General features: G+C 48.5%; 1 protein-coding gene and 1 long non-coding RNA gene across 3 annotated transcripts in view; one reads left to right on the top strand and one right to left on the bottom strand.

Moving 5' to 3' along the window:
• Positions 1 to 16938: 16938 nt before the first annotated feature.
• CD99L2 (CD99 molecule like 2) overlaps positions 16939 to 26034 on the top strand; it is a 30131-nt gene continuing 21035 nt past the window's right edge. Inside the window, exon 1 of the mRNA XM_064713277.1 lies at positions 16939 to 17093. Within this exon, the coding sequence (XP_064569347.1) occupies positions 17036 to 17093 (58 nt within the window). The 5' untranslated portion in view covers positions 16939 to 17035. The remainder of the gene's footprint in view (positions 17094 to 26034) is intronic.
• On the bottom strand, positions 17780 to 25513 carry LOC135447969 (uncharacterized). Of its 2 annotated transcripts, XR_010440363.1 has the most exons (4): positions 23670 to 25513; positions 18947 to 22545; positions 18317 to 18443; positions 17780 to 17949 (listed from the first exon to the last, which is right to left on the bottom strand). It is a non-coding gene; the product is annotated as an uncharacterized LOC135447969 (long non-coding RNA). The 2 variants fall into 2 exon arrangements; XR_010440362.1 differs by having other exon boundaries at positions 18317 to 22545.

The raw sequence follows: 26034 nt of genomic DNA, 5'->3' as shown, positions 1-26034 counted from the left end.
GGGACTGCAGGATTTAGGCTTTTAATAAAGCAATTGTGTAATTAAAAATAAATGGGTCTCTAGTGTCACTATTTAAAAGAAAAGAAAACTTAGATCAAATAAGGCATTTCTTTCTTTTTGGTTTAGTCTGCTTGGATCATGCAGAGCTTTAATGACGCAGTCACAAATGTTGTATTTAAAAGGCCTCTTAGTTGCTGAGAGGAGCCCCAGGAGAGGGCTATTAACTGGCCAAATTAGGCTATTTATTTTTGTGAGTTTTGCAAGTTTGAAAAAGAGAGGCACATTTTCACTTAGGAGAGTGATATTTCAAATAGGTCACAGGAAACTCTGGCAGGCGGGGAGCAGAGCAGAGCGTCGGTAGGAAAACATTAACCAGAGACATTTTGCAAGTGTAAGTCGACATTTGGGTTCCTAATGGCTTCTGAAGTCCATTCAAAAATCTTTCAGGGGACATAAAATAGGGGCAAGGCACTGCAGCTGTGCAGGAGCCCCAGCCTGATCCTGAATCCCTTAAAAATGGCAGAGCCATGCCCTGGGTGCTGTGAGAGAGCCCAGGGCTGCCAGCACAGCCAGTCTGGAGGAGATGGACTCTGCCTTTGGTCAGGAGAGAGCTGGGGCTCACAGCCAGTCAGTCCCAAAACCTCACTGCACCTTCCCTGCCTTTAGCTTGGATTTTGATTCTTAGGGCAAGCCATGAACTTCACTTACCTCTCACATAATCACGGCCTGGAGCAAATCAGGAGTGACTTCAGTAAACCCTGTAAAGCAAGCTGCATGTACACCTTCAGCATCAGACACAATGTATTTTAAATACAGGTTGGAAAAGGTGTCTCCACACCACCTCTGCAGGCACAGCACATGTTCACCAAGTATGTGTATGTATATATATATATATAGATAGATAGATAGATAGATAGATATACACCTATATATACACCAAGTGTATATATGTATGTATATATATATATATACCTTTCCCTCCTTTTCACCTTTGCAAACAGAATCAATTACCTTAAAACCCACTCAGGAATGATTCAGGTGAAATTACTCTGAAGGACTGCTCCACTTCCCATTACCTTCAGCAGCTGAGGATGAAGTTACCCAGGAGTTGAGAAGCCTCTGGGGCAATGTCAGGCTGTCACTGGTCCTGTTCTCCTCCAGCAGGGCTGGGCCCAGTCCCTTGAGCTGCTGCCGCACAAGCAACAAGAGCACCACAGCATCTGGATGTAAAAGTTTTGCAGGATCAGGGTGAGAAAAGAAATGATATAGTAAGATAATAAAAAGCAGTGTTCCTAGAAAGTGAGGTCTAATGGGTTCCTCTTGGTGGATTATAAATCCAGCAGCCATACATGGCATAACACAAAACCAAAATTAAATAACCACATGCCTACTAGAGCAATCTTCCTCAAGTTCTTTTCCTACATAAACTAGGTAATTGAGGACTCAAAGTATTGGCATGTGTGAGGCTGTGACTGTGGCTTCAGTGCTTCCATCAGTGAATAACAAATCTCTGTAAAAACACCTTTCTGTGGCTGCGGTGGGACAGGCTCTCAGTACCACATTCTGCTCCTCTGGCTGGTGACCAGGAGGAGCTGTGGGTGCTTTGTGCCTGGTGTTTTCACAGGAATTCAGGTTTTTTATGACTCAGACAAACCAGTGCTTCACTGGATCAGAATTACTGGTGTAAAGGGAGCTGAAAGGGAAATTTGGAGCTTCACCAAAAACCTTGTCAGTCCATACACAAAATGTCAGACAGACCTGGCCTACAGCGTTATTCTTCTCACAATCACTGTACTCTGTCATGCTAACATAAACCAGCCCATCCCACCCTGAACCAACCCAACCCAAACCAGGAGGGGTCTCTGCCATGGCCTTGTCCTGCACTGTAAACAACATTGCACAGTCAGCAAGAGGAAACCAGAGGCAGAGAGAGTCCCTGCAGCTGTGTCATACAAGAGATCCCTGCTCTGACCCATGTGGCATGTGACAGGGGGGCATATTTTTCAGAGGTGAGGAGGGAATTTATAGGTACAGGGAAAGCACAAACATATTGCTTGTCTGTTTGGCATGAAGGAAGCTATAAATAGTCTGACAATTGTCTCCAGAAACCCAGGACAACCTCTGCCCTGATTAGCAGCCACACACTGTCCCTTTGGACTTTACTGATGCCATGCAGGTTGCAGTCACCAGCTCAGCTGGCTCACTTGTCTGTTATTGCCTTTAAAACTGCTCTAGCAAAAGCTGCCTTTTCCAAGGAGAGCCAGAGGCTGGTTCTCTGCCTCAGACAAACCTGCTGCAGCTCCAGTGCTGATCATCATCCAGTTGAACAGTAGAGCTCTCCAGCTGGACCCTGTGCCTGCTTCTTGGTTGTAATTTTTCCAGACCTCCTCTGTATATTAGCTTAGCCTGGCAATATTTATTTAGCAGATAAAACTTTAATGCTGCTCCTGTAGAAATGGTTTGCAATATATTAACAAGGCCCTAATATTAGTAAAAAGCATTTTTCATGTGCCCCCAAATGTTTGGTGCAAAAGAACCAGCAGATGCCAAAGATGACAAGTTAACCAATAGGTAAAACAGAAGGATGGGGGTGATCAGGGGTACCATAAACCACTCTCTCCTCCAGGACCTTGCAGCTCACAGCATGCTGTGTATAATGCATGCAAGGTTATTGCTTAAATCAATTCAGTATGATCCAAGTCCATCCAGACACAAAGAAATAATTCATCCCTTTCCCATGGATGGGCACAAAACAAAGCATGCCATAGTGCCATCCAGGACAAATAGGTGTTTCTTGTTCCATGCATCTGGATGGACTCTCACTGCCTGCCTGCCTACCTGAAGTGGGCTTTCAGGAAGGCCTGCAAAGATTTGGGTCACTCTTGGTTTCCCTCAACCACCCCATCCCCTGCTGCCCTCCCAGGCACAGCCAGGGCCATCAGAGCCCCTCCAGCCCAGTGACAAACAGCTCCTCCTGGCCCCTGCTGGGCTCAGGGGGCCTCTCCAGGGTCACCCTCCCCAGGGAAGGGCAGAGACATTCCTCATGGTGATGGGGACTGGCAGTGCCCACTGCACAAACCTTTCCCTGGCCTGTTCTCTTTCTTTCTCTGTTTCCCCATTCAGGAAAAAGCTTCTGTCACAACAGCTGCTGATTCATTTTCTGACTTGGTGCCGAGCATGCCAGACATAACATTTGTTTGCTGCCAAAGTGGTAAAAACAATGACTTACCAGCTCATTTTTCTTCAGTTGATTATGTGGTGGGGGGGAGATAGGAGCTTTAATTAAAATTAGATAAGGAGGAGAATAAATCCACTGAGATGCAAAGAGCAATGCTCTGGACGGCAGGAGAGGGAGGGCATCTGAGGAGGTGCAGGAATAACCATCACTAAACAAAGGACAACAAGGGAGTCCATGGGCAGTGAGGAGGGACTCTGTGGTCCCTGCTGCCCTTCACCAACTTCTCACTCTACACTTTCCACCATCCAGATGTCAACAGCTTCCCAAGAGCAGTAACTCTCAGATCCAATGCTTTGCCTGCCACACTGAGAGGAGAGAAGCCACCTGAAGATGGCTCCAGTGAGGGCAGACTGGTATACTGGTCTTTGAGCCTTTCCATTTTTCTTCCCTGATTTGTCTTCTGTGATGGAGGAGTCTCACCATTATTTGCTTCTTGAAACACTAACTAATGATTTGCTCAGCAGAGACAATCTACATCCAACCCACATTTTGGAATTGCTCAGGGCAGAGTGACTGGACTGAGATTTTGGCTTGCCTGTTAAACACCAGAGCCAAGTCTGGCTCCAATTAGTGAAAGTCATGGTAATAACAGAGTGAGGGTGAGGACCTGCTGTGCATGAACCATCCAAAGCCATTATCCCAACATGAGAATTATCATTTCATCTGATGATAAAGGAAAGCCTAAATCATTCAGAGGCCACAAGAGAGATTTTTAAGGCAGATGGAGAACAATCCTCCCACAGGTGGAATGTGGCTGTGTGGTCAGATGCTACAATTCAAACCAAGGACTCATCAAGGACTACTTATCCAATGCCTGGTAACCTCTCCAAACATATGAGGAGGAAAAGCTCACTTTTATACTTCACAAGCTCTTGCATTCTTTGCTTTAAATAGTTGTTTGCTCTCTTCATCTGAGGGGAATACAAAGAATGGCTATTTGTAAATGCAAAACCCAAGATCAAGGAGTCATTCTTGTTCACCAGGGAAAATAAAATAGACACTAGGGAAGCTCTTTAGAAGGAAGTAAGGATTTTCAAGAATACCAAATGAAGCACCTAGATACCACCAACAAACCACTGAAAAAGCTACACACCTTCTTGGAATATTTTTGGAAAATCACCTCATTATGTCAACTTGTATTCAGAGCCTGAAAGGAGTATCTTCACCACCATGCTCTCACAGAATGGGGAAGAGGGGATTTAAGAGGTATCTTATGTTCTCCACTCTTATCTCTGCTACACAACTAAACAGTTCTTTCCTTGACTTGCTCTACCTGCATCACTTCACAGGTCTTGTACACACTGTTTCCTTGGATGGCATTGCTAAATTCCTTCACTATAGGAAAATTTAAGTGTTTAAGAAAATCTCAAGTTGCTGTCCTAACCAGCCATGTTACGAGAACACCGCCAAGAAAGATTTCTCCCTCCCATGAGCTCTTGCTGATTCAGATCCCAAAGAATGCAATGCTCAGTGGATTGACATACCTGACCATCCAGAGACACCCTGCCCTTCCTGGCTTCAGCTGGACCTGTAGTTTCCCAGCACCTCTGCAAATTAAGTCTAGAAAGCATTAAATTGTATTGCTGCATAAGGACCTTCATTTCCAGACTTTTATCAGCAGGAATGATATTGCCATTCTGTACACTAGACCTGTTTTTGTAATACTATGGTTCATCAGAAGTTTTTATGTTAATACCAAATCAGAAATAATACACATGTGATTCATAATAATCTAACTGAATGGCTGCACTGAATGTATTGTAAGAAATTCTGGTTAGGCAAGAAACTCATTAAAGAAATAGTGACTACTATTATCCCACAGCATATATTGTTCTACTGGAAAGTTTCCTTGAGTAGTTTCTTTAATTAGCAGTTTGATATTTTGAAATAGTGTGATCTCCACAACACACAATTTGTAACACAGACTTGGCTGGCAAAACAAAGGAAAACAAGCAATCTTTTCATAGTTTGCATCTCTAGGGCATATCTTGTCATTTGCTGCTGTATATATGTGTGTAACTTAGTGACACTGTTCTTGTGGGATTTTGATTCTTAAAAGTTACTTAGATAAAGAGCTTTTTTATTGGAACATTATATATTGTCTTTTCTTTTTCTTTCTTTTTTAGAAAATCAACATAAAATATTTGCATAACTTTGGGCTATTCAAATAGAAGACATTGACCCCAGCTGTGTTCTGGTGAATGAATCATTTATGTAGGAGCTCATTGCACAGAACGTATGGTATTTTATCTTTGCTGGGTTCCTGCCAAATACAGTCTGCAACAATTTTTCCCCTTTGCAGCATTTACTGCTTGATATCCTTTAAAATAGCCCAGCTCCAAGTGTGAGAAAGCAAAACAGATTCTGGCCAGCTCTGGCTGAGAGCTGTTTGTGTGGATACCCCTGTGCTGGCACCGAGGTGCTCTTGTTTTTGGAGAACATCCATTCCAGATCTGAGACTCTCCTTGCACTGACTGCTTTTAATAAACACTGAATCAAAGTTAATTTAAACCTGCAGGGAACTCTGCAGAAGCCCAGGAGCAAAGGAAAACAGGGATCCTCTTCATAAACACAGGAACTGCCCCAGTGAGAGAGAAAAAACTTCCACTGCCTTGCAGATCCCGAGCTCTGCACCTGCAGGGAAAGGCTGCAGGGAGTGAGGGAGGGTGTTCCTGCCACTGCTCTGCTCAGTTACAGCTATCCTCCAGGTATCACTTAGCTGGAATTTGGGCAAGACATATTTCTGCCCAGAAGGGCAGGGAAAAAGATTATTTCATTAAGAGACTGAGGCAGTGCATGACCAAAGGCACTATTACAGCAAGTTTGATTTGAAACGCTGAGGGAGAGGTCAGGCTCTCTCCACACTGATCTCCCCGGGGAGAGCAGATAAGGCAGAGTGCTAAGGTTTCCAGCTCCCACATGAATAGATAAGGTCTGAATGAGCAGCCTCATCTGCAGGCTGCTTCCCTAAGTGTTTTTCATAGCTTTCACTGGAAACCCTCATACCTTTCTACACTGAATCACATAATTACGGTTTCCACAAGAAATTCAGAGCAGGATCTCCTCCCACAAAATTTCCTCTCACCTGCACTCCTTTCATCACCAAAGATGACTATTTGTCAGCACTATCTCTGCTGCTGAAAGGGTTCACAAGCAGCTCAATTTAGCAGCCAGAGTCAAGAATATTTCCCCATGTGCAAGCCTCTAAAACGTGTTTGTGTGTGGCATGAGCATCTCCATGAGGAATCCCTCATTCAGGACACACTTGCAGTCTGAATGTGCTCTCCCTGCTAAGCAAGGAGCTTCCTTCTCAACAGAACAACCTCCACCAGCAGGAGGTTACCTTCCATTTTCCCAGGAAAGCCTTGCTCAGATGGAGATATTGCTAGCAGGATGCAGCCCCATTAATCTCTGCCATCCCCTTCCTTCTGCCTGAGCTGTTCCCTGTCACAAGAGTCTCCCTCTCCATCACAACCTCCCACGTGCAACTGGAACATAATAGCCTGCTTAAACCTGACCTGGGTAAACTCCAAATACAGACAAGACAGTGCTCTGAAGGTCACCAGTTAATTCATCTTTCAGCAGCAGATTATTTCTGATGTGAAATGTTTGCTCCTATTCCCTCAACAAAGCAAGCCAGAGTTTATCTGGTGTGAAGGACAGCTCTGCAAGTCCTTCCCGAGAGTCACCCCAGAACCTGCACTGACACCAGTGCCAGTGTTCCAGAGCTGAAAGTGCTGCTGTAATTACACTGTTGTACAAACTCCAGTTTTGGTTGCTCATAACTTCATCTATAATTAATTGTTTAGGCTGAAAATTTCTCCAGCTGGATTCAGCCTCAGGCTAAACTCTCATTTTGGCTGAAATGGCTTGTGTCTCTCCCAAGAATATATTTAAGGAAAAAACTCTCTTTTGCCCCTGTTAAAAGGGTCCTTTTGTAATTTACTGAAATGTTCTCACAAATACATGCTTCTAAAAGCAGCACTTTGAAATACTGGCAGACTTGACTGTTGTGAGACATGTCTCTTCATATTGTCAGGGGGAGAGAGGGATCACAATTTGGCCGTTTTCAGCCTCAGGCTTTAATATATATAAACATGTATAGGTATGTAGATACATACACACATATATTTAACTCAGTGCTGAGCAAGCCTGGTGCCCCACCGTGCCAGACACAGCAGTGAGGGGACAAACACAGAATCCAGCAGAGACCAAGGACACCTCTGCAGCTCCAGGGCCTGCAGAGCTTTCACTGCAAATGTGCCCTTTGCTGCAGGTTCTCTGGGGTACCAGGCCAGGAGAGAGCTGGGGGCAGGTCAAGCTGAGCAGGACACAGACATGACATCTCAGGGAACACAGGAGAAGCAGGCACTGAAATGAGCCTGTGATGAGCCTGGCCAAGAGCAAGGTCTGACCTGCAGGCAGTGAAGATAACCCTGGGTGCACATGGAGCAGCAAAGACAATGTTCAAAATGTTCAAAAGCAGCTCAGTAAAGAGCTTCTGTCTACTCTGAGAACAGCCAGAGGGGTCTCTGCAGAGGGCTGTTCTACAGTGAGAGAGAACTGGAGAAAATGAGCATGTGATCACTCATGATAAAGAGCACAGCACAGTGCAAGGGGGCTGAATGTAACCTGCACGAACAACTAAAGCTTCCTTCTTCAGAAATATCTGAAGTTAAAATCTTATGACAGGCTAAAGATGTTGTACCCACTTTCAGAGGGGATGCACACCCAGTGATTTCTGGCCATGCAAAGACAGGCAGAAAGCACACCTGGCTGCAGAGAACAAACCCTAGAAACACATCAGGAAGTCTCGAAAAATCTGAACTGAAAAGTGAAAATTACTTAATTAAATTTTTTACCAATTCAATATGAGTCCAGAGATGTCATTAGGAAAAAGAAACCCCAGCACACATCTGCCTCCAAGGTAAGCAGGAAAGCAAAATGGCCCCACTCTAACTAAGAAATTAAAACACTTTTAGACAGTTCTTACTACTCTGTGAACATGAGTCAGTACAAGTGAAAATGGTGCACAGATGGGCCAGCACACAAGCAACAGAAGTGCCGTGATATTTACAAGGGAAAAAAAAAATCTTCCTTTACAAGTGTAAATATACCAGAGAAATCATGGGCTCGCAGCACAAACTGGGCTTTGATGTAGCAACCACTCCACCAGGGACAGCACCAGGAGGAAGAGGCATGGCAGACACTGCATCTGGAAAACAGTAGGCTCAAAGCACTGAGCTCTTCCAAAGAGCCACAACACACACAAACATGCCAGACACACAGACCATCCCATAGTCTTCATGCAAGCAGCAGCAAGGGGCCAAGAACTGAGCCAGGCCATGAGAGATGCTGAGAAGGAAAGAATTGTGGTGAGTGTTGGCTCCAACAGCTGGAAAGAGCATTGTGAGAGCCCCACCAGCACTGCCCACCACACCAGACATGCCACAGCTCAGACACACGAATCAAAGCTGGTGGTGTTCTGCATGGAGCCAGGAAAACAGCACCTGAAACACTCTGTCCAGATCTGGGGTCCTCAGCACAGCAAGGACACAGACCTGCTGGAACAGGACCAGAGGGAAAAGGTCCAGGGAGACTTTAAAACACCTTCCTGTACCTAGAGGGGCTACAAGAAAGATGGTGACAAACATCTTACCAGGGCCTGTTGTGATAGGACAAGGGGTAATGGTTTTAACTAGAAGAGTTGACTTTAACTAGATGCAAGGAAAGGTTTTTTTACAATGAGGGTGTAGAAACACTGGCACAGAGAGGTGGGAAATGCTTCATCCCTGGAAGCATGCAAGGTCAGGTCAGATGGGGCTGTGAACAGCCTGATGTTTAGCCTGAACTATATAACCTTTAAAAGGTACCTTCCAACCCAAATCATTCTATGATTTTTGGGGCCCCCAGCCTCTCACAGAGAAGCAATAACACAGGGGGACTTTTTCTTCAGCCTCTCTCAGGTCTCCCCTCAGTGCAAGCTGCTCCGAGTTCACAGTGAGAGCATGGGGCTGAGCTCTCCAGACTAATCACATTCCTCCCCACACGCCTTCCCCTCACCTGTAAAACAGCAGTAACAATATTTACACTTCTGCAGTTGGCTCAAGATGTGGAATGAAAATTTAATTATCATCAGTGCTATTCACCTGCGAGGAACAGCTCCCAGCCTGACCACAGGAGGAATGAGGAACCCAGAGTGGAGCTGCAGGAGACAGCACAAATCTCATCCCAGTGGTAAAAAGGTGTGGCAGCTTTGAATGGGAGAGGAACAGCTTCCCCATCCTTATGTACTTGTTTATAGTGAATTATCACAGAATTTTGTAGTGGATTTCCAGTTTGCAGGTCAGGCAGACTGCTGCCATTCAGTGCTCTGCAGTGACACACACACTTGCGTTCTACGGGAAAACCATTTTTAAACAATAAATCCAGCTTTCCAAACCTCTCACCTCCCCTGGGTCCCTCTAACAACTTTTGTGGGTTTGTGCTACATTGTCTCACTCCTGAAGACCTTTTTTTCCCCAGTGTTGCGTGAAAGACCCAAGCACAGCAGGAGAAATTAATTAACAGAGCAGACAGCTATTCTGCCATCAAATGAACAAAATTAAACAGTACCAGAGACTTACACTCATAGTCACCCCTAAGTGTTTCACATGACAACAGCAGGGAAAACACAGTCCAGACTGTTGTTTTAATGTTGATAATATTCCAAAATCCACAGCGCTTACCAATTTCTCAGTGGAAATAAAACCTTTGACACCAGTGGGAATTCTGTCTGGGCATAAAAGCTGGTTGTTGTACTATGATCCAGCAGTAAGAGTCTGTTTTGATTGTCAGATGTTTAGCACCATTCCCTTCTATGCCTGCCCAGAGCACCTGGACTGACAAGCTGAGGACAAAACTTGAACACATCTGTGCACTCACATGCTTTCTGCCAAGGCTTGTGCTGCTGAGGAGCTGGCTCTGCTCTCCACTGCAGGCAGGGTTTATTTATGCTTTGCAAGCTGGAGGGCTGCCTGACGTGTCAGCCTGCTCTGCTGCCTTTTTGCATCTCAGCTGCTTTGTTACGGCTCAGATGCTGACCAGAACTGGGCTGCTAATTTCTCCCAAAATCATGAAGATGTTAAGGAATACAGGGAGGAGGGAAGGGGAGAAGGAAAGCATTATGATACAGCAACAGTAAGAGGGAAAAGAGTTAAAATGAAGACAGGAACAAAATTCAAAGGCGCACGAGTGTAAGACAGCATCACTTCAGGCATGTGTCAAAATAGTGTCAGATTTCTCTCTGTTCATTAAGTCAACAGTTAAACACCCACCAGCTCTGCTTTTTACTAGCCCTGGAGTTCTGCTGCACCTGGAGAACCTCTCTGTGGCATCAGCAGTAGAAACAACTGGGTTTGTCAGCAGATAACCTCATTCATGAGCAGGCTGAGTGACCCCTTCCACTCGTGTCACCATGAGGGCCATGAGCAGGGGTCAGGTCACAGACCCCAGGTGGTGGAGAGCAGCTCAAGCACAACAGAAACAGTGGGAAAATGGCCTTAATTTTAACAATTTTTCCTAGTTTTAAGTCACATGTAACAGCACTTTATCAAGCTCTGAGGACTTATTTGTCCCCAGAGTTTGATAAAAAGAAAATCATCCCTATAATACTAAATTAAAAGCATCAAATTCATATCTGTCCAGCTAATGTGGTAGAGATCACCAGCCTGTGGTGAGGAATGGTCCCAGCTAGGGAACATCTGTGCATTCTGAGAAGAATTTCTCCTCTCCAGCACTTGGGGTTCTTAACTCCCTCATTTACAGAAGATTCACAAAGAACATGACATATGAGTGTCACACACTGCTTTTCAACAGGACTTTGAACCTGTAACAATATTTGCTATAAAATTACTGCCCTATTATAAAATTCTGTGCTGTGGTTAAAGAAAACCCAAGCAACCCACATGCAATAATTTAGGAATAAAATGTTAGTTTCCCTTTTTGTACATAACTTTTATTATACTCATTGGAGCTTTTCCATTGCAGGTAGAAGAATGAGTAAACAAGCAAACCTTTATTTACAAAAGAGAGGTAACATTGTCCAAGGGAGAGTGCATATAAGATTGAGACTGTGGTAACTTCCTAGGACTGTTTTTAGATGAAAGAATCTGAGTTTTTAGTGGTTTTGGCCTCAAAAGCCTTCCCAAGGGACACGTACAATTTAGCTGTGATAAGTCTCCCTTAGGTTTAGGAGCCAAGAAGACAGACTCATCTCTCTTTGCAAGAGCCAGCGTCCAGAACTTGGCAACAACCACACTTTGCTCCCAGGCAGTGTCAGCCCTGAGCTGTACCTGCTCTTTGCCATTACACCAACCCAGGCACATAAATCAGCCCTGTCCAGTCTGAGGGAAAACCCCACACAGACACCTTGGCTGCCCTGACACTACCTGTTCTGCACTCCAACTTCCACACTTCTCAGTCCAAATAAGGCTGCTTTATGCACTGTTTTATTACTTCAGGTAATGCTGCACACTCTCAGCAAGAGGGACAAAGACTTTGGTGAAAGCAAGCTTGTTTGTCTGAGGGTTTTGGGGTTTTTCCCGTAAAAAAAAAAAAATTCTCCCCACTTGTAACTATGAACATTCCTCAGCAGTCCTCACCTCAGTCAGCCAAAAATCACATGAGGTCTTTCTGAAAAACTAAGTTCTGTGCAATGAAGTTATTAACTGCTGGGAAAGGCAGAAAAGCTTTTTTACAGCTGTTCATTGATGCACTGAACGTCACCTTACACTCTATAGCCCTTTTGGAGTCTGCAGACTTCTGGAGTAGGCTAAGAAAAAACAAAAATCTTGGCCAGAGCAGTTACACTGCTTCTTGAGACATGGGGGTTTTTTGGGTTCAGGCCTCAGATTCTCTGCCAGCAATTTCTGTCCCTGGTGGAAATTAAAAAAACGAAACAAAACCCCCCAAAACAGTGAAACAAAACAAATTAAACAAAACAAAAAAAAATCCCTAAACCCAACCAAAAACAAAACAAAAACCCAAACCAAAAACCCAAATAAAAACAAACCAAGAAAAATCCCCCACAAATCACTACCAAAACAAAACAAAAAACACTCACAGAACGCACCAGGTTTGTCTGCTTTTTAGGAATCCAGAGAACAAATATGAGTTCCTAAGGCATTTGCAAGGGATGTGAACTGAGCCCAAAGCCCCAGCATGGAAGATCACAGTTATTATTCTGACAAAATCCAGCAGGGCCTGGCTCGGGACCAGTGCTCCCAGACACACAGAGCTGGGGAGTGGGAGAGGAGCAGCCTGGCCATGGCAGCTCCCATGTGGCACCCTGAGAGCCCATCCCTGTGCACATCCAGTCCTGCTCCCACAGAAGGGGACAGCCAGCTCCCCTGATGCTGGAGTCCCCACACTGATGCTTGATCCTGTCCACACAACAGCTTTAATAACTCTCAGAAACTTTTCACACAGGGACCACGGCTTGTGCTGCTCCCTCAGTTTCAGACAGGTGCACAAACCCCTTGGTTTGACCAACTGGCTATCATCCACAGTGAATGAGGCCAGCATTAATCTTCTCTGTTTAGCTTATGTTTCAACATTTTTATTCTAAAACTGTACGTGGATGCTTAGGTACCAGGTGCATTTCATTGGTACACAAACCATCCCAAGCAGTCCTGTTCTCACCCCTGTGTGCTCCTGCAGCAGTACACCACTCCTCACACCCAGCCTGCTGCTTGGCTTCCTTTCTTCTTTCCCTTTTAAATGGCACAGACAGCCGAGGAAGAGCCAGGCACTCACCTTGACCCAGACTTTCTCAGCAGGAACAACCAGGTTTGAAATGAGAGAAAATGCTTGGCAGGTGCTCCCAGAGGACTGGCCAAAAATAACTGCACTCTCTAGTTAACGTCCATCCGAGTGCTACTAACATTTCTCCTTTAAGAGTGCGGCTGCAACATTTGATTTACACAAGGTGAAGCGTTTGTTTGCAGTCCCCGGCAGACCCAGCACACAACAGGGAACAGTCAAACCCAGTTCAATCACCTCTGTAAGGTGCCCGCGCTCTCCATACAGACAAGGCATCTTTTAGGGTGTGATTAACTGTAATTAGGAACCTACCTCTCACCTTTGATTATAGCAGTAGTCTAGACAGCCAGTGTTGGCAGAGAACCGACAAGACTTAAAATTACCTTGTACAAAAATTCCCCAATGCATCGGTTATGCAAGGAAACAGACCGGAGGCTCTCTGGGAAGAGGGTTACACCGAGCAGCACTCGTCACTTGGCAGCAGTGAGGAGCAGGTAAGGCTGCTCACAGGGAGCTCCGCTCAGCCGTGGCTTCCACCGGGATCTCCCCGCGCCCAGCCCGGAGCGCCGCGGGCTGAGCGAGCCGGGTCCGGAGCCCCGAGCGGCTCCTGCGCTGGCACCGCAGAGCAAAGGCTGCTGGATGTCAGCTCTGGCTCGGCACCAGGGCCGGCAGCGTGGCCAGCCCGCTGCTCGGGAAAACCTGCTGAAACCTGCTCCTTCCTTCGGCACGGGCGTGCAGCTGGGGAACCCGGGAATGTCCATCCTCCGGTCCTGCAGCCGCGGGATGCTGCGTGGGGCAGGCTGCTGGCAGCTCTCATCTATCTCCTACTACTGCTTGTACCTCTCATTTCCTACTACTGCTTGCAGCCCTCATCTATCTCCTACTACTGCTTCCCTTTTTTTGTTTTTAAGGAACCTCTTGGATCATAACTTTAATCAAATCTTTAGAAAACAAGGCATCTAGAAAATTTGGTCAAATGCATTCCAGCTTCATTAAAGAAGTTAAAAGTTTCCCTCCCCTCCCCCCAGATTATAATATTTTTTAACTTTAAAAACAAATGTTCTTTTGAAAATACTGCCATAAAATAATATCTCAGGCCGGAGATAGACTAAGGTTGAAACATAGTTCAGCCCCTGAAATTACTCGCTTTAAATTGTGTATTTTCATTTTCCATCTCAGATAACTGTGTGGCAAGGCTGTGCATTTGCTACATGACAGCTCGTTCTGCTTTTAAAACAGCAGCCCTTCAGTAGTAGCTAAATTGATGCCTTTTATGGGTCCATCACTTCCCGAGGGTAATTGATTAGCGGCTGTGAGGGGCTCTGAGATCTAACAGATTACGTGTTCTGAGCCTGCTAAATTATTTGAATAGATTTAGGAAGAAAAAGATTCAGAATTTTGTGTGATCCAGTATTACCTTTCCCAATCAGCATTTCCCCTTCCCATATTTTGGCTCAGTTACAAAACAAGTGTGCTAAGCCCAGGGAGCAAGAAGAGTTGAACATGACACCTGTTAATATATAATAGAAAGCGAGTATATTTTTCCACCGAGAGTTTCTCTGATGACTGTTTATTCCGCTGTTTAAAGATTACAGCTTTAATCTCGCTCAGGAGCAGAAAACGGAAAGGTCACAGCTCCGTGGAGCTCGGAGCGATCCGCGGGCAGACGGCAGCCGTACAACACGCTGTGCTCCAGGCTCCAGCCTCACAACACATCCTCTGTGCTGCAATTTGGAACCATTTAAACTCAGCTGCCTCAAACACAGCCCGAACCAAGAATAGCCTCGGCTCCCGGGCACAGGTCAGGCGATGCTGAGTCACTTGCTGGCCGGGGCCCAGGCTTTCCAGCTGCCTTGGGCTCGGCCTCCTTAAAGACACAACTTGTGCCTGCCGCACGCAGCCCAGCTCCAGCTGGGAACGGCCAGCCAGGGCTGGCACCCCTGGATGCCGGGGTTTAGCCAGATGCTTCATTCCAGTACGAAATCCTGGTTCGTGCCGCCCAGTTTCCCTCCAGCTCCGGAGCGCAGCGCTGCTGCTGCCTTCCTGCCCATTCAAAGCTACATTCATACATCTCTTTGTAATTATGAATCAACTCGCAGGCATCGGTGCACACCCCAGGCTCACACAGAACGGCAAACAATGTACTGTCACGGGTTGCATCAGCTGCACGATGCTCTCTCATGCCTTCAGGCTTGCTAAAGCTGATCCAACGCTAATATAATAATAGCCTTTTTACCCGCCTCCTCCCCCAACAATTACCGGAGGCTTGGAAAGCCATTGAAATGCAAATAGCACATGGAGAGGTTATTGGGAACCAGGCTGGGAAGGTACAAATGCTGTCCCGCTAGTTTCCTTTAGTTTGACACGTAACGGGACTGTAGTCCTGAATTTCTCTTTGTATAAACAGGGAGAGAGAGGCAATATCGTGGATGTACAGACGGCCAAGGGTAGGAGCTGAAGTGCATCTTCTCCAGCACGGCTTCTCTTATCTGGGACCCCTGTTACTCCCCTCAGCTGCTGCAGGAGCAGAGACTCAGCACAAAAGTGTCTGTAGCTCCGGTAATACCAGCGTGCCCAACCTCACAAACTCACAGAAACGCGCGCAGTGTGGGTGTGAAAGGTCTCGCCCCCACAAGGCAGGGCACTGTGGAGCCTGCAGTTTGCTCTATGGCCACAGATGAAAGTCAGAAATACAGCGTCCCTCTCCCTGCTACCCCACCGCATCCTTCAGCCCAGGCGCTTCCACTGGGGCCAGGACCCCCTCCCTGCCCCCCGCCCCATCATGGTCTTTTCAGGCACCGAGGACAACAAAAGGGCTTTCTGGACCCAAGGCGGTCCTGACACTCGGCTGGAGCAGCCGCGAACAGCAGCGTGTACCATGCTGTGAGGTGGCATGGGACTACGATGACCCAGACACATCTTCAGCCTCTCAGTCCCCAGTAAAGCTGCAGGAATACCTCCTAAAAATAGGCTGCATCCTCATCCCCTTTTCTGCAGCAAAACAACCTATAAATATCACAAAGAAGATGTTTACCCTGTTATAAACAAATTCCTACCCCCGTTCAAAAGAGCCATAGAGAAGAGGGTCCAGCAGCCGGCGCACAAGGAGTAACCTGTTTGCTTTGGCGAGAAGGCGGCTGAGGCAAATCCAAGGGCAGTTTGCAGCTACTCAAGCGCAGTTACTAACGCGCCAGAGCCAGCACAGCTGGGGGTGATGGCTAAAGGGTCAGTGGGAGGGGCAGCCTGAACCCAGGGGAATCTTCTTGCCAAGGTAGTGACCAGCACGGCCACTGGTCATCTCTGGGGGGGGGGCACGGGAGCTTTCAGCTCTGGAGCTTTTCAGAGGTGGCTGTGGCTGATGTAACCTGGTGTCCATGGGTGCCGCTCCGATGGGGCCTTTGGGCTGGAGACCTCCAGAGGTCGCTTCCAGCCAACAATTCCATAGCTCCGTAACCTCCACGTGAAACACCTGGCATTAAAGGGTGAAACTGCAGCAGCTCCTTCCCCTGTACTGCTGCACTGTCCCCGGAGCAGGGCACAGCTCCCAGGCCGCGCCACCGCCCCATCCCAGCGGGAACGCGCGGCCGTCCGTGCCCGGGGCGGCGGGCACACGGGGCTCCCCCGGTGCCGGGGCTGACAGCGGCAGTCCCAAACCCTCCCTCGTTCCCTGCGCGTCCCCCATCCCTGTTTGCCGCCCGCCTCTCGGGTGAGCAGATGCGGCACTGATGCCGATATGACGGAAAGATGCGCGCTGGGGCCGCGTTTCGGCAAAGGGCGGCGGGTGCCGGGGCTCGGCCGTGCTCCGGGGCCCGCGGGTCTCCTCCGGACACCTCTCGGGTCCCCTGCACACACCCCTGGGCTGCGCGGGGCCGGGCAGGGGCGCGGCCCGGCGGGGAGGGCGGGGGGCGGTGGCGCGCAGCGCCCGCCCCTCACGGCCGCGTCCCGCCCCGGCGGAGTCGGGAGCCGAGCCCGCGGCAGACGCAGCCGTGCCGCGCCATGGCCGGCCGCCGCCTCCTGGGGCTGCTGCTGGCCTTCGCCGCGCTGCTGGGCGCAGGTAGGGCGGCCGGGCCGGGTGGGCGCGGCGGGAGGGGGCGGCCCGGGGGCTCGGGCCCGGGGCCGCGGGGAGCTGTGCGCATTATCGCGGCAACGGGCTCGGCCCTGGAACGGCGGACCCCGGCCGGGGTCACCCCGCGGGACGCTGCCCCTGAGGGATGCTGTCCGCCAGGAATGCAGGCGGTGCGGCCCCCTCGCCGTGGCGGCTTCTCGGGCTGGATGTTCCCCCGGTAGCACGGAGCCTGCCCCGGGGGACTCACGGGGCCGGAGGGATGCGCCCCCAGGAGAGGCCCCGGCTGGGAGGGTGCAGCCCTGGGATCGCCCCGGGGAGGGGGCTGCCCCCTTCGGGCCCCACCCTGCGCAGAGCACCCCGAGCCCGCAGCGATGGCGGGGTGCCAGCCGGTGCATCGGGCCGGGCCGCAGACCGTCCTTGTCCCCCTCCTTTCCCCGACCTCCCCCCCCCGGGCTCTGCCCGGGCCTTGCCCCGGCACCGCAGCCGTGCCCGCAGGTGGGGCGGCTCCAGCCTGCCCGAGGTGACAGTGATGCTGCTGACGGACGCATCGCGGCTGCCTTCGGGTGACAGTGTGACAGCGATGCTTAGGAAGCGCCATGCCGCAGGTATAATGCTCTGGAGCAGCCTGGGGCTCAGTTAATCCTAAACAGAGGTAGCCATGGAGTCACCGCCAAAGGAGTTTGGGTTTGTCTGTCTGCTCGCTGAGCTGCTGGATTAGAGGATTCTCTTTGTGACCCAAATTTGTCGGGCTGCTGGTTGTATTCTCACTCTTTTTTTTGGTCTCACTGTTATTTCTGCAGATCAGAACAGTCTAACCCAGAAATCATTCCCAGCTAAGCAGCAACTAGGAAGGAAAAAATTAAATACTGTTTATAGGAGAGTAGGAAGGAAGAAATTAAAATCAATGTGAAGTTTACCACAACTCTTTGTCTCCTTAAAAAAACTCAAGCGTACTTTTAAAAAGCTGTGTGTTTGAATTCAAAAGAAACGTCCTTCTAAAGATTATACAAGACTTATGTAAAAAATCTCAGGAAAGTTTTTCTAAACAAAATCTGCTATTAACCAGGAGGCACCCGGCAAGCACAGACTGATTAGAAGGTAACAGCATCAAAGCAGATAGCAAACTGAAACCCAAGGAGCTCTTCCTGTTGGAACAGATTAGGTTTTCCATGAGTCAGCCTGGAATTAGTTTGTTTGCATTTGGCACTTACCTGTTTGTGCACCTGTTTGTGCTGGTAACAGTGTGGTACAGAGTTGGTTATGCTGACCAGGTTAGCAGCTGCATTTTTAATTGATGGATTTCAGTTTGACAGGCTGAGCTGAGATGGTGCATAAAATCTTGATTTTGGGTTAAAAAAAAATCTGGTTAGTCAGTACTAAAGCTATTTGCATTTTGTGTTTTTCGCAATGTGGGTAAATAAAAATGCTGTTTTGGAGCCCTTGGGCTGCAGAGTCCAGCTCTTAAATATCCTTGGCTGTGTTTGTATCAGAATGAATTTTACTGAAACATTCATAAATCATTCCTGCCAGCGTGAGGCTTCACAGGTAATTGAACAACATTAAGTTTGTCTCCTCTCTGAACTGTTGTAAATTGCCTCTCCGTGGCAATCACTGTGCCAGGGGGAGTTCCCAGCTCCTGGCTCCCGTCCCGTGCAGGGCCTTGCCGCACGGGGCACACCGAGCTGTGGTACAGCCTTTCCCCGGGCCTCTGCTCCCTCCCCCGGGTATCCCGGCAGCGGCTCTCCCAGCCCGTGCGTGGGTGCCTGCTCCTCCCTCCCTCTCCCAGATGTGTTGGAACAGCCTTGCAACACCCCGAGAGAGCCCTGGGAGCCCTTCCCCACCTGAGCACAGCCTCCCTGCCATCCTCCTGTACCCACGGCAAGGTAACGGGTGGTGCCAAGGCAGTGGTTTCCCAGGCAGGGCATTCTCTGCCATTTCTTCAGAACAGCAGCGACAGAAATCACTGCATTGCCATCTGCATTGCCTCTGTTCCCCAGCGGGTTGTTGGGGTTTTTTTGGCTTCTTGTTCTGAAACAGCTGCTCCAGTAGTGCTGAAGGCAGGCTGTGGGCAGCCCAGTCTCTTGGAAGCGGAGAGATTTACTAATTACCAAGAACTAAGAATAACAAACAACAAAATCAGTACTTAGTGTGATTCTTGCAGCCATGGTCCACCTCCACTACTGACACAAGACTGATGTGTGTGTTGTCTGTGACTGTCCAGTAAAGCAGGAGCAAACTTGACTTTTTAATTGGAAATGAATGGGTTTGGGTTTCTCTTTGATCACGTTCTAGTGCATTTCCGTTCATTGATGGATGTGTGCTTCAGTGCCCTGTCTGGGCTGTCAGACACAGCTGTGCCACATCTGTCTGTGCCTCCAAGCTGCCTCTGCCCACAGCCTCTGCCTGTGGCTGCAGTGCTGGAAACAGGCGCTGCTTGTAGGGCACCAACCCCTTTGCCAGTGCTGCTAAACTCTGCCCTATTCCCAGGGTGTTGGAGACAGGAGCATTAAAGTATTTTGAGGTAGTGGAGAAAACCAAACACCCTGCAAAGCCTATTGGCTGTAGCCAGAGCAGGCATTCCCCATGCCAGCACCTTGCATGGTGCTTGAAATTCACAGATCCATGACTTTTCCAGAATGTTTCGTGTTTATGAGTCATTCAGGGTTAACCACATGCTTCTGGAAAACAGTAAGAGACGAGCAAGAAACTTACCAGAATTGTTGTTTTCCCCTCTCCTGTCCTCAGTCTCATAAGCCAGTACAGAAATGCATTGATGTGTTTTCTTTGAAAGGTGGCAACTTCGACATCTGAGGGCTTGTTGGAGGGAGCACAAGGTTTCCTCTCGCAGGCCAGGCAGAAGGGGCACGGGCAGGTTTTGTGCTTTATCTTTTCTAAGAAAAGGTTGAAGAAAACCTCTCTGCAAGCATAAGAGCAATTGGGTGTGTCCTCCAAAGTTGCCACCTCAGCATGTCAAGCTGTGTTGTCACTCGGCAGCATCTCACAAATCACCTCTTCTGAGAGTGGCTACAGTGCCCAGCAGCAATCACAGTAATTGCTGAAATCTGAGGGCGATATCAGACGGTGCACTTAGCTCGGTGTAACTGGTGCACAGATGGCCACTGTCCCTGCGGCTGCTCCCCTGCACCCCTCCACACCAACAGAGGGCATGGGCAAAGCAGGAGGGAGCCATCTCTTTTCCAGGTGTTTTCAGCTGTCTGGGCTCTGTTTAGCACTGGGCAGCTGTGGATGCAGCTGGCAGAACAGGGCTGCCAGTGCCAGGTGACCCCGTGTCTCTGTGCCCCACCACTTGCTAGGATCACTCACCATGGATGTTCCAGAAGGGATGCAAGGAGGAATTATTTGGAGTACAACAGAAAAGCTGGGTTTGGCATTGTTGTAGAAACTAAAGGAGATAGCAGCATTGTATAAAGCTCCTAAAAATCTTTCTTATAATACATTATTGTGTTATTAAAGTTATAATTACCAGGTATCAGTGGCAAGTCAAAGTAATACATTTAAAGAATAATTTTTACTTAGATACTGTCTTCAGTGTGTATGACAAAGGAGGAGAAGCCAAATTGGTTTTCTTACAAATTATCTCTCATCTTTGAACACATATGCATTAATTAAATGTGCCATGCTCAGATATTTATGTACATAACTGTGGAAATAATTAATTTCCATGGTTCTACTTGTATTTAGTTTTTTTTCTTCTACCAGCCTAGTGATAAACACGCTTGGAAATTGCTGTTTAACTCTTGAGGGTTTTTTTCCCCCTCTACAAAAATGTGATTTTTTTCTTACATCTGTTGCAAGTGTTTCAGCCCTTAAAGCACATAAAACAGAAGTGTCTATTGATCTCCTGAGCTGACTAGAATAAACCTTTAAAACTACTCGGTTTAAACCCAAATTTGTTTTCTTCTTGGAGGAATATCTCCTGGAGGTTTAAGGCATTAACTTTACAATTAACTAAAGGAAAAACTGGGGTTTTATTAGACATTGCTTCTGAAGCCACTCTAGTAACAAAACATATGCTTAATAAACTACATAACACTGATGGCAAGGAGAAAAGCTTTGCAATAATTCCTTTGTAAGCTGGTTGATACAATTCACAATCAGGGGAAGTGCTCAGATAGAGGAAAGCAGGAGAAGATGAACGTGGCACATCAAAATGTAGAACATGAAAGGACTTTGAAAGGGAAACTTCAAAGTTAGGGATCCAGATGCTGGAATCACTAGCTGTGATTTAGGATGTGAGCACAGGAACGTGACTGCTGTGGGAACAATGTTTTTGAGAAGGAAGCAGAGTCCTGATACAAGCCATGGCACAGAGAGGTGAGTGCTGCCTTGCAGTCACAGGGGCTTCAGTGGAGCTGCTCAGGGTCAGCTTTGGGTTTGATCTTCTGAGAGCTCAGCCTGCTGCTGTGATGGGGTGAAGTTAATGCTAATACATATTTATGAAACTGCCTTGCAGTCACTCCAAAATCCTTTTCCTTTGCTTTTCAGTCTTGTCTAGGAAAACCAGAAACTTATTGTGGGAGGAGAGCTGGGGCCACAGGCAGAAAGCTGATGCTGAGTGTGAGCTCTGTTTCCCAGGCACATGAGCAGCATCTCCAGGGAAGGAGATGGCCAGGTTGCTGTAGGGTCTGGTGCAATCACCACATACATGTGTGAAAAACCAAAGCAAGTGAAACCAGAGGCATTGCAAGATTTTGGAGCTGGTGGCTCAGACAGGGAGGAGGGACACTGAGAACAGCAGCATTCTGCTGTTGCAAGGCTCTGCAGGCTGGTACAGGATTGTCTCCAGCAAACAAGGTGCTGGGGAAAGAGAGCTGCACAGAATTTTGCTTGCCCTTTGAAATGCTCTTTTTGCCTATGCACAGAGAAATCTGAGTGAAAAGAACTTGCCAAAGTTGGAATAATCTTACTGAAATCCTGCTTCAGAAGATCATGCTGCAGGTTGGGTGTTCAGGGGTAACTGTAGCCCTGGCTCTGGGAGAGTAGAAGGCAAAAGCTGAACAAGCAGAAGAGGTTTCCAGCCCCAGCTGTGGATGGCAAAAGAGGTGCTTGTGCTGCAGAACAGATGTTAGATAGCTGATGAGATTTTGAGCAGCACATTAGTCTGTGTCCCTAAAGCTTTGTCTGCAGGCAAAAGTGTTCTTGTAGGGGTAGGAGCTTGGGGAATGCCTGATCTCTGTATGAACTTGCTGTGGGCTGAGCTTGAGCAGCTTGGTGGGACATCTCTGTGGTGACCAGACACCTCCAATCAGGTGTTCCTGCCACTGCAGGACTTGGGTCATCTTTGCAGACAGTAAAATCTGAGTGAAAATAATGCCAGGCTAATGCAGACTCATTTAGAGTAAAAACCTCCCCAGGTCCCCTCCTGCCATCTGGAACACAGCCTTCCTCTTGGAGCTTTGCTGAGTTTCCACTACAGAACCTGAACAAGTAGAAAGACTCAGTATTGGTACAACTTCACCCTGGCACGTTTTCTCACCCTGGAGGTTCTTTTGGCCAGAAAATCACAGAATCAATTAGGTCAGAAAAGACCTGTGAGGTCCTTGAGTCCAACCTGTGACCAAAGACCACCATGTCAGCCACACAGTGGCACTGAGTGCCACATCCAGTCTCTTAAACATCTCCAGGGACAGTGCTTCCGCCATCTCCTTGGGCAATCCATCCCAATGTTTCATCACCCTTGCAGTGAAGAAATTCCTCCTAAAGTGCAACCTAAAATCACCATGCAGCCTTATACCAATGCAGTGCTGGGCAGAAGAGGCTGCACCCCCAAAATCAAACTATCCCATCCCATGTTCTGTTTCCAGCTGCTGCCAGCCTGCTCTGAGCCCCTGCTTTGTGACCCAGCCACAGTCTGGCTTCAGCCCCAGGTGCTTCCCCTGGGGTGGGTGTTCAGCCTGGCCCCACTCACCAGGCCCCAGCTACTGCTGCTGGTGCCATCCCTTGCCCTGTGCAGACACTGAGCCCATGGCATGCAGTTCTGTGTAATTATTTGAGGAAACTGGAATGTGTTATTTCCAATCAGCACCTCCCCACCCCAGGACAGCACTGAGCCTTGACCTCATTATGCTTTTAAAAACACCCACAGATCCCAAACATGTCTTTCACCATGTGCAGAAAATAGAGCATTTTAAAGTGAGGTTAAACATATATTTGAAAAGACCGTGTATTCCTTCTTTTTTGTAATGATGGTCTTAACTGAGTGAATTATTTATGCTTTCATAGAGAAAATCTCAGAACCACAACAGCTTGCAGACAGTTGGGTTTGCAAGTGTTGGTGCTATTTCCTCTCCAAGTAGGGTCAGAGAGAGCAAAAGACCTGTTGCTGGACTTCTCTTTGAACTCAGTGAGCATAGTTTTATGTTTAAATTCTTTCATGCCACATTAATAGCACAGAGTGCTCTGTTTATACAGCACGTGGTCCCCAGGTGATGGGGATGCAGCTTGTGCTGGGCATGGGAAGCAGCAGAAGCTGGATACACACCCCAAACTCCCCTTTTCAGAGACTTCTCCAGACCCCTGTGTGAAAGCAAGGAGCCAACTCACCTTATTGAAGAGAAGCTGTTGGGAAAGGCTGGGGCTGTGGCACAGCTTCCCTCGCTGTGGGTGAGCCAGGAGGGGGGGTGGTCTCACAGCTGCCGCTGGGCGGTTAAAAACCACCGCCAGCTCCTGCACCAGCTGCTCAGAATGATCTCCTGCAGGTCTCTGTTCGTGCTTCCTCCTTGGAGGGTGCAGCCCCGCCCTGCTGTCTGTCCGTGCTGTTCCTTCCATGGCAGCCCCACCCGGCCCAGGGATGCTCCCGGAGCCCGGCGGGTGTGGGTGGGCCAGGAGGGTGCAGGCGGCAGCAGCACGGGCTGGGCTCTCAGCCCTCCCACCCGACCCGAACATTCCCGTTTGCACGGGAGGGGCTGTGGGGAGGCGGGGACAGCGGTGACCAGGCGGGAGCCCTGCGGTGACACCGCAGACAGATGCTCTCAGCCACAGGAGCCACAGGAGCCCCCCGTGCTCTCCCAGAGCCCTGCTCCATCTGTCAGCATTACCCGAGTCTTCCTCCCACTGCTGCTCTGCTGATTTTAAATAGCACAGTATGACAGGAGCATCACACCCCAGGTGATGAACCAGCATTTTTACTGTGTAATTCCCTATTTACCTACTTTTAACTACAGCACCTCCTCTTGATCTTTATCTGATGAGAGCAATCTTTTTCCACCGGGAATCAGGCGATAAGCATTTCATCTCCTGCTTCAGTTTCTTTGGGCTCCTGCATCACTGACTTTGTCATCAGTTGTTCCTGCACTGAGTTATGAGCAAAATGCTTTCATGCCACAATTTGTTGTTTGGTTGAGAGCAGGCATCTTTGGTAATAGACAAATTCATAGCCATTAGTTAATGTGTAAGTAGAAATCATATGGCTAATGTGAATGTACATTGTGATCTTTCTGGGTGGACAGCAGGCAGGAAAACATGGAAGCAGCTGTGGTGGTGCAACCCCAGCTGGCAGCTCAGCCCCACACAGCCATTTGCTCACTCCCCCCACGATGGGGAAGAGAACTGAAAGGGTAAAAGTGAGAAAACTCCTGGGTTGGGATAAAGGCAGTTTAACAGGTGAGGCAAACCAAGGGACTCATTGCCCACTCCCCATGGCAGGCAGGGGCTCAGCCATGCCCAGCACAGCAGGGCTCCATCACCTGTGACAGTGACTGGGGAAGGCAAACACCATCACTGCAAACGTCCCCCCTTCCTCCTCCTGCCCAGGTTTCCATGCTGAGCTGGTGCCATATTATGGGATGTCCCTGGGGCAGCTGTCCTGGCTGTGCCCCCCCCCCAGCTCCTTGGGAGCCTCTTGCTGGTGGGGTGGGTGAGGAGCAGGAAAGGCCTTGGCTCTTTCCTGCTCCTCATCAGGATGGGGGTGCAGCTCACCCTCCAGTTTGTCCACACCAGAGACCTGCACACAGCATCTGTGGGGACAAACCTGAGCCCAGGGTGACACTGTTGGTTTTTTTCATCACTGGAAAGTCATCTTTAACCATTCATCCTGTGCAGTTTGTTCAGTGCTAATTTCCCCTTGACCTCTTCTGAAGTGGTTGGGGTGTGGGAATAAAATAATGATGCTGTGACATTCTTTCCCCTTTAGGTATATGCCTTGTCCTTCCTTTAAAAATCCCCAAACAAGCTGCAAGAAAATGGAAAAGAAAACCAGCTCCCTTTCTTATATACCTTTAAGTTATTAAGGGTTATACCTGGGGCATTTTGCCAGAGAGGGTCAGAAATTTGCAGAGCTCCTGTGAGGTCTGGGACAGGCTGAACTCTTCCTGTCCTCCCCTAGCCCTTGGCTGCAGTGTCCTGGTATCCACTCCAGGCACAAAAAGTTGGGCATCACCCCATCCTCAGCACAGCTACAGGACCGGGGTCAGGCATGCCCAGAAGGGGAGGAACCTTAAATATATCTGCTCTAAACCTTTCAGCCTTTTGCTCCGGGTGCAATTGATTTGGGGCTAATTGAAAGCAGGTTTTGGCAGTGCTGTGGCAGAGCCCTCTGACACAAACCTCAAACAGCAGCTATCATATTAAAGTTGCTTAGAAAACATCACCTGCTCCATGCACTGAGATGGCAGAGAGCCCTGGAAACCTGGAAAGCTTTGAGTGCCCATACTGAAGAAAACTGTTTATCTTGTGTTGCCAGAGCAGGACTACCTGGTCTGGGGCCATCCTGTGATGGAAGAGCTGCTGAAACATTTGTTTCACGTGGGGTCAGAGAGAGGACACTGCTGTGGAGCCAGGGATGGGACAGAGCTGGCCATCAGCTGCCAGCCCAAGGCATTCCATGGGAAACCCCCGTGCAAAGCCTTTCCTGGCTTTGGTCCTGCTGACCTGGATGGGCTTTGCTTTCCCTCCGAGCTGTTCAGAGTTG

The sequence above is a fragment of the Zonotrichia leucophrys genome, chromosome 4A, assembly GCF_028769735.1.
Source record: "Zonotrichia leucophrys gambelii isolate GWCS_2022_RI chromosome 4A, RI_Zleu_2.0, whole genome shotgun sequence".
Taxonomy (NCBI): Eukaryota; Metazoa; Chordata; class Aves; order Passeriformes; family Passerellidae; genus Zonotrichia; species Zonotrichia leucophrys.
This window is presented reverse-complemented; position numbering and strand designations above follow the sequence as displayed.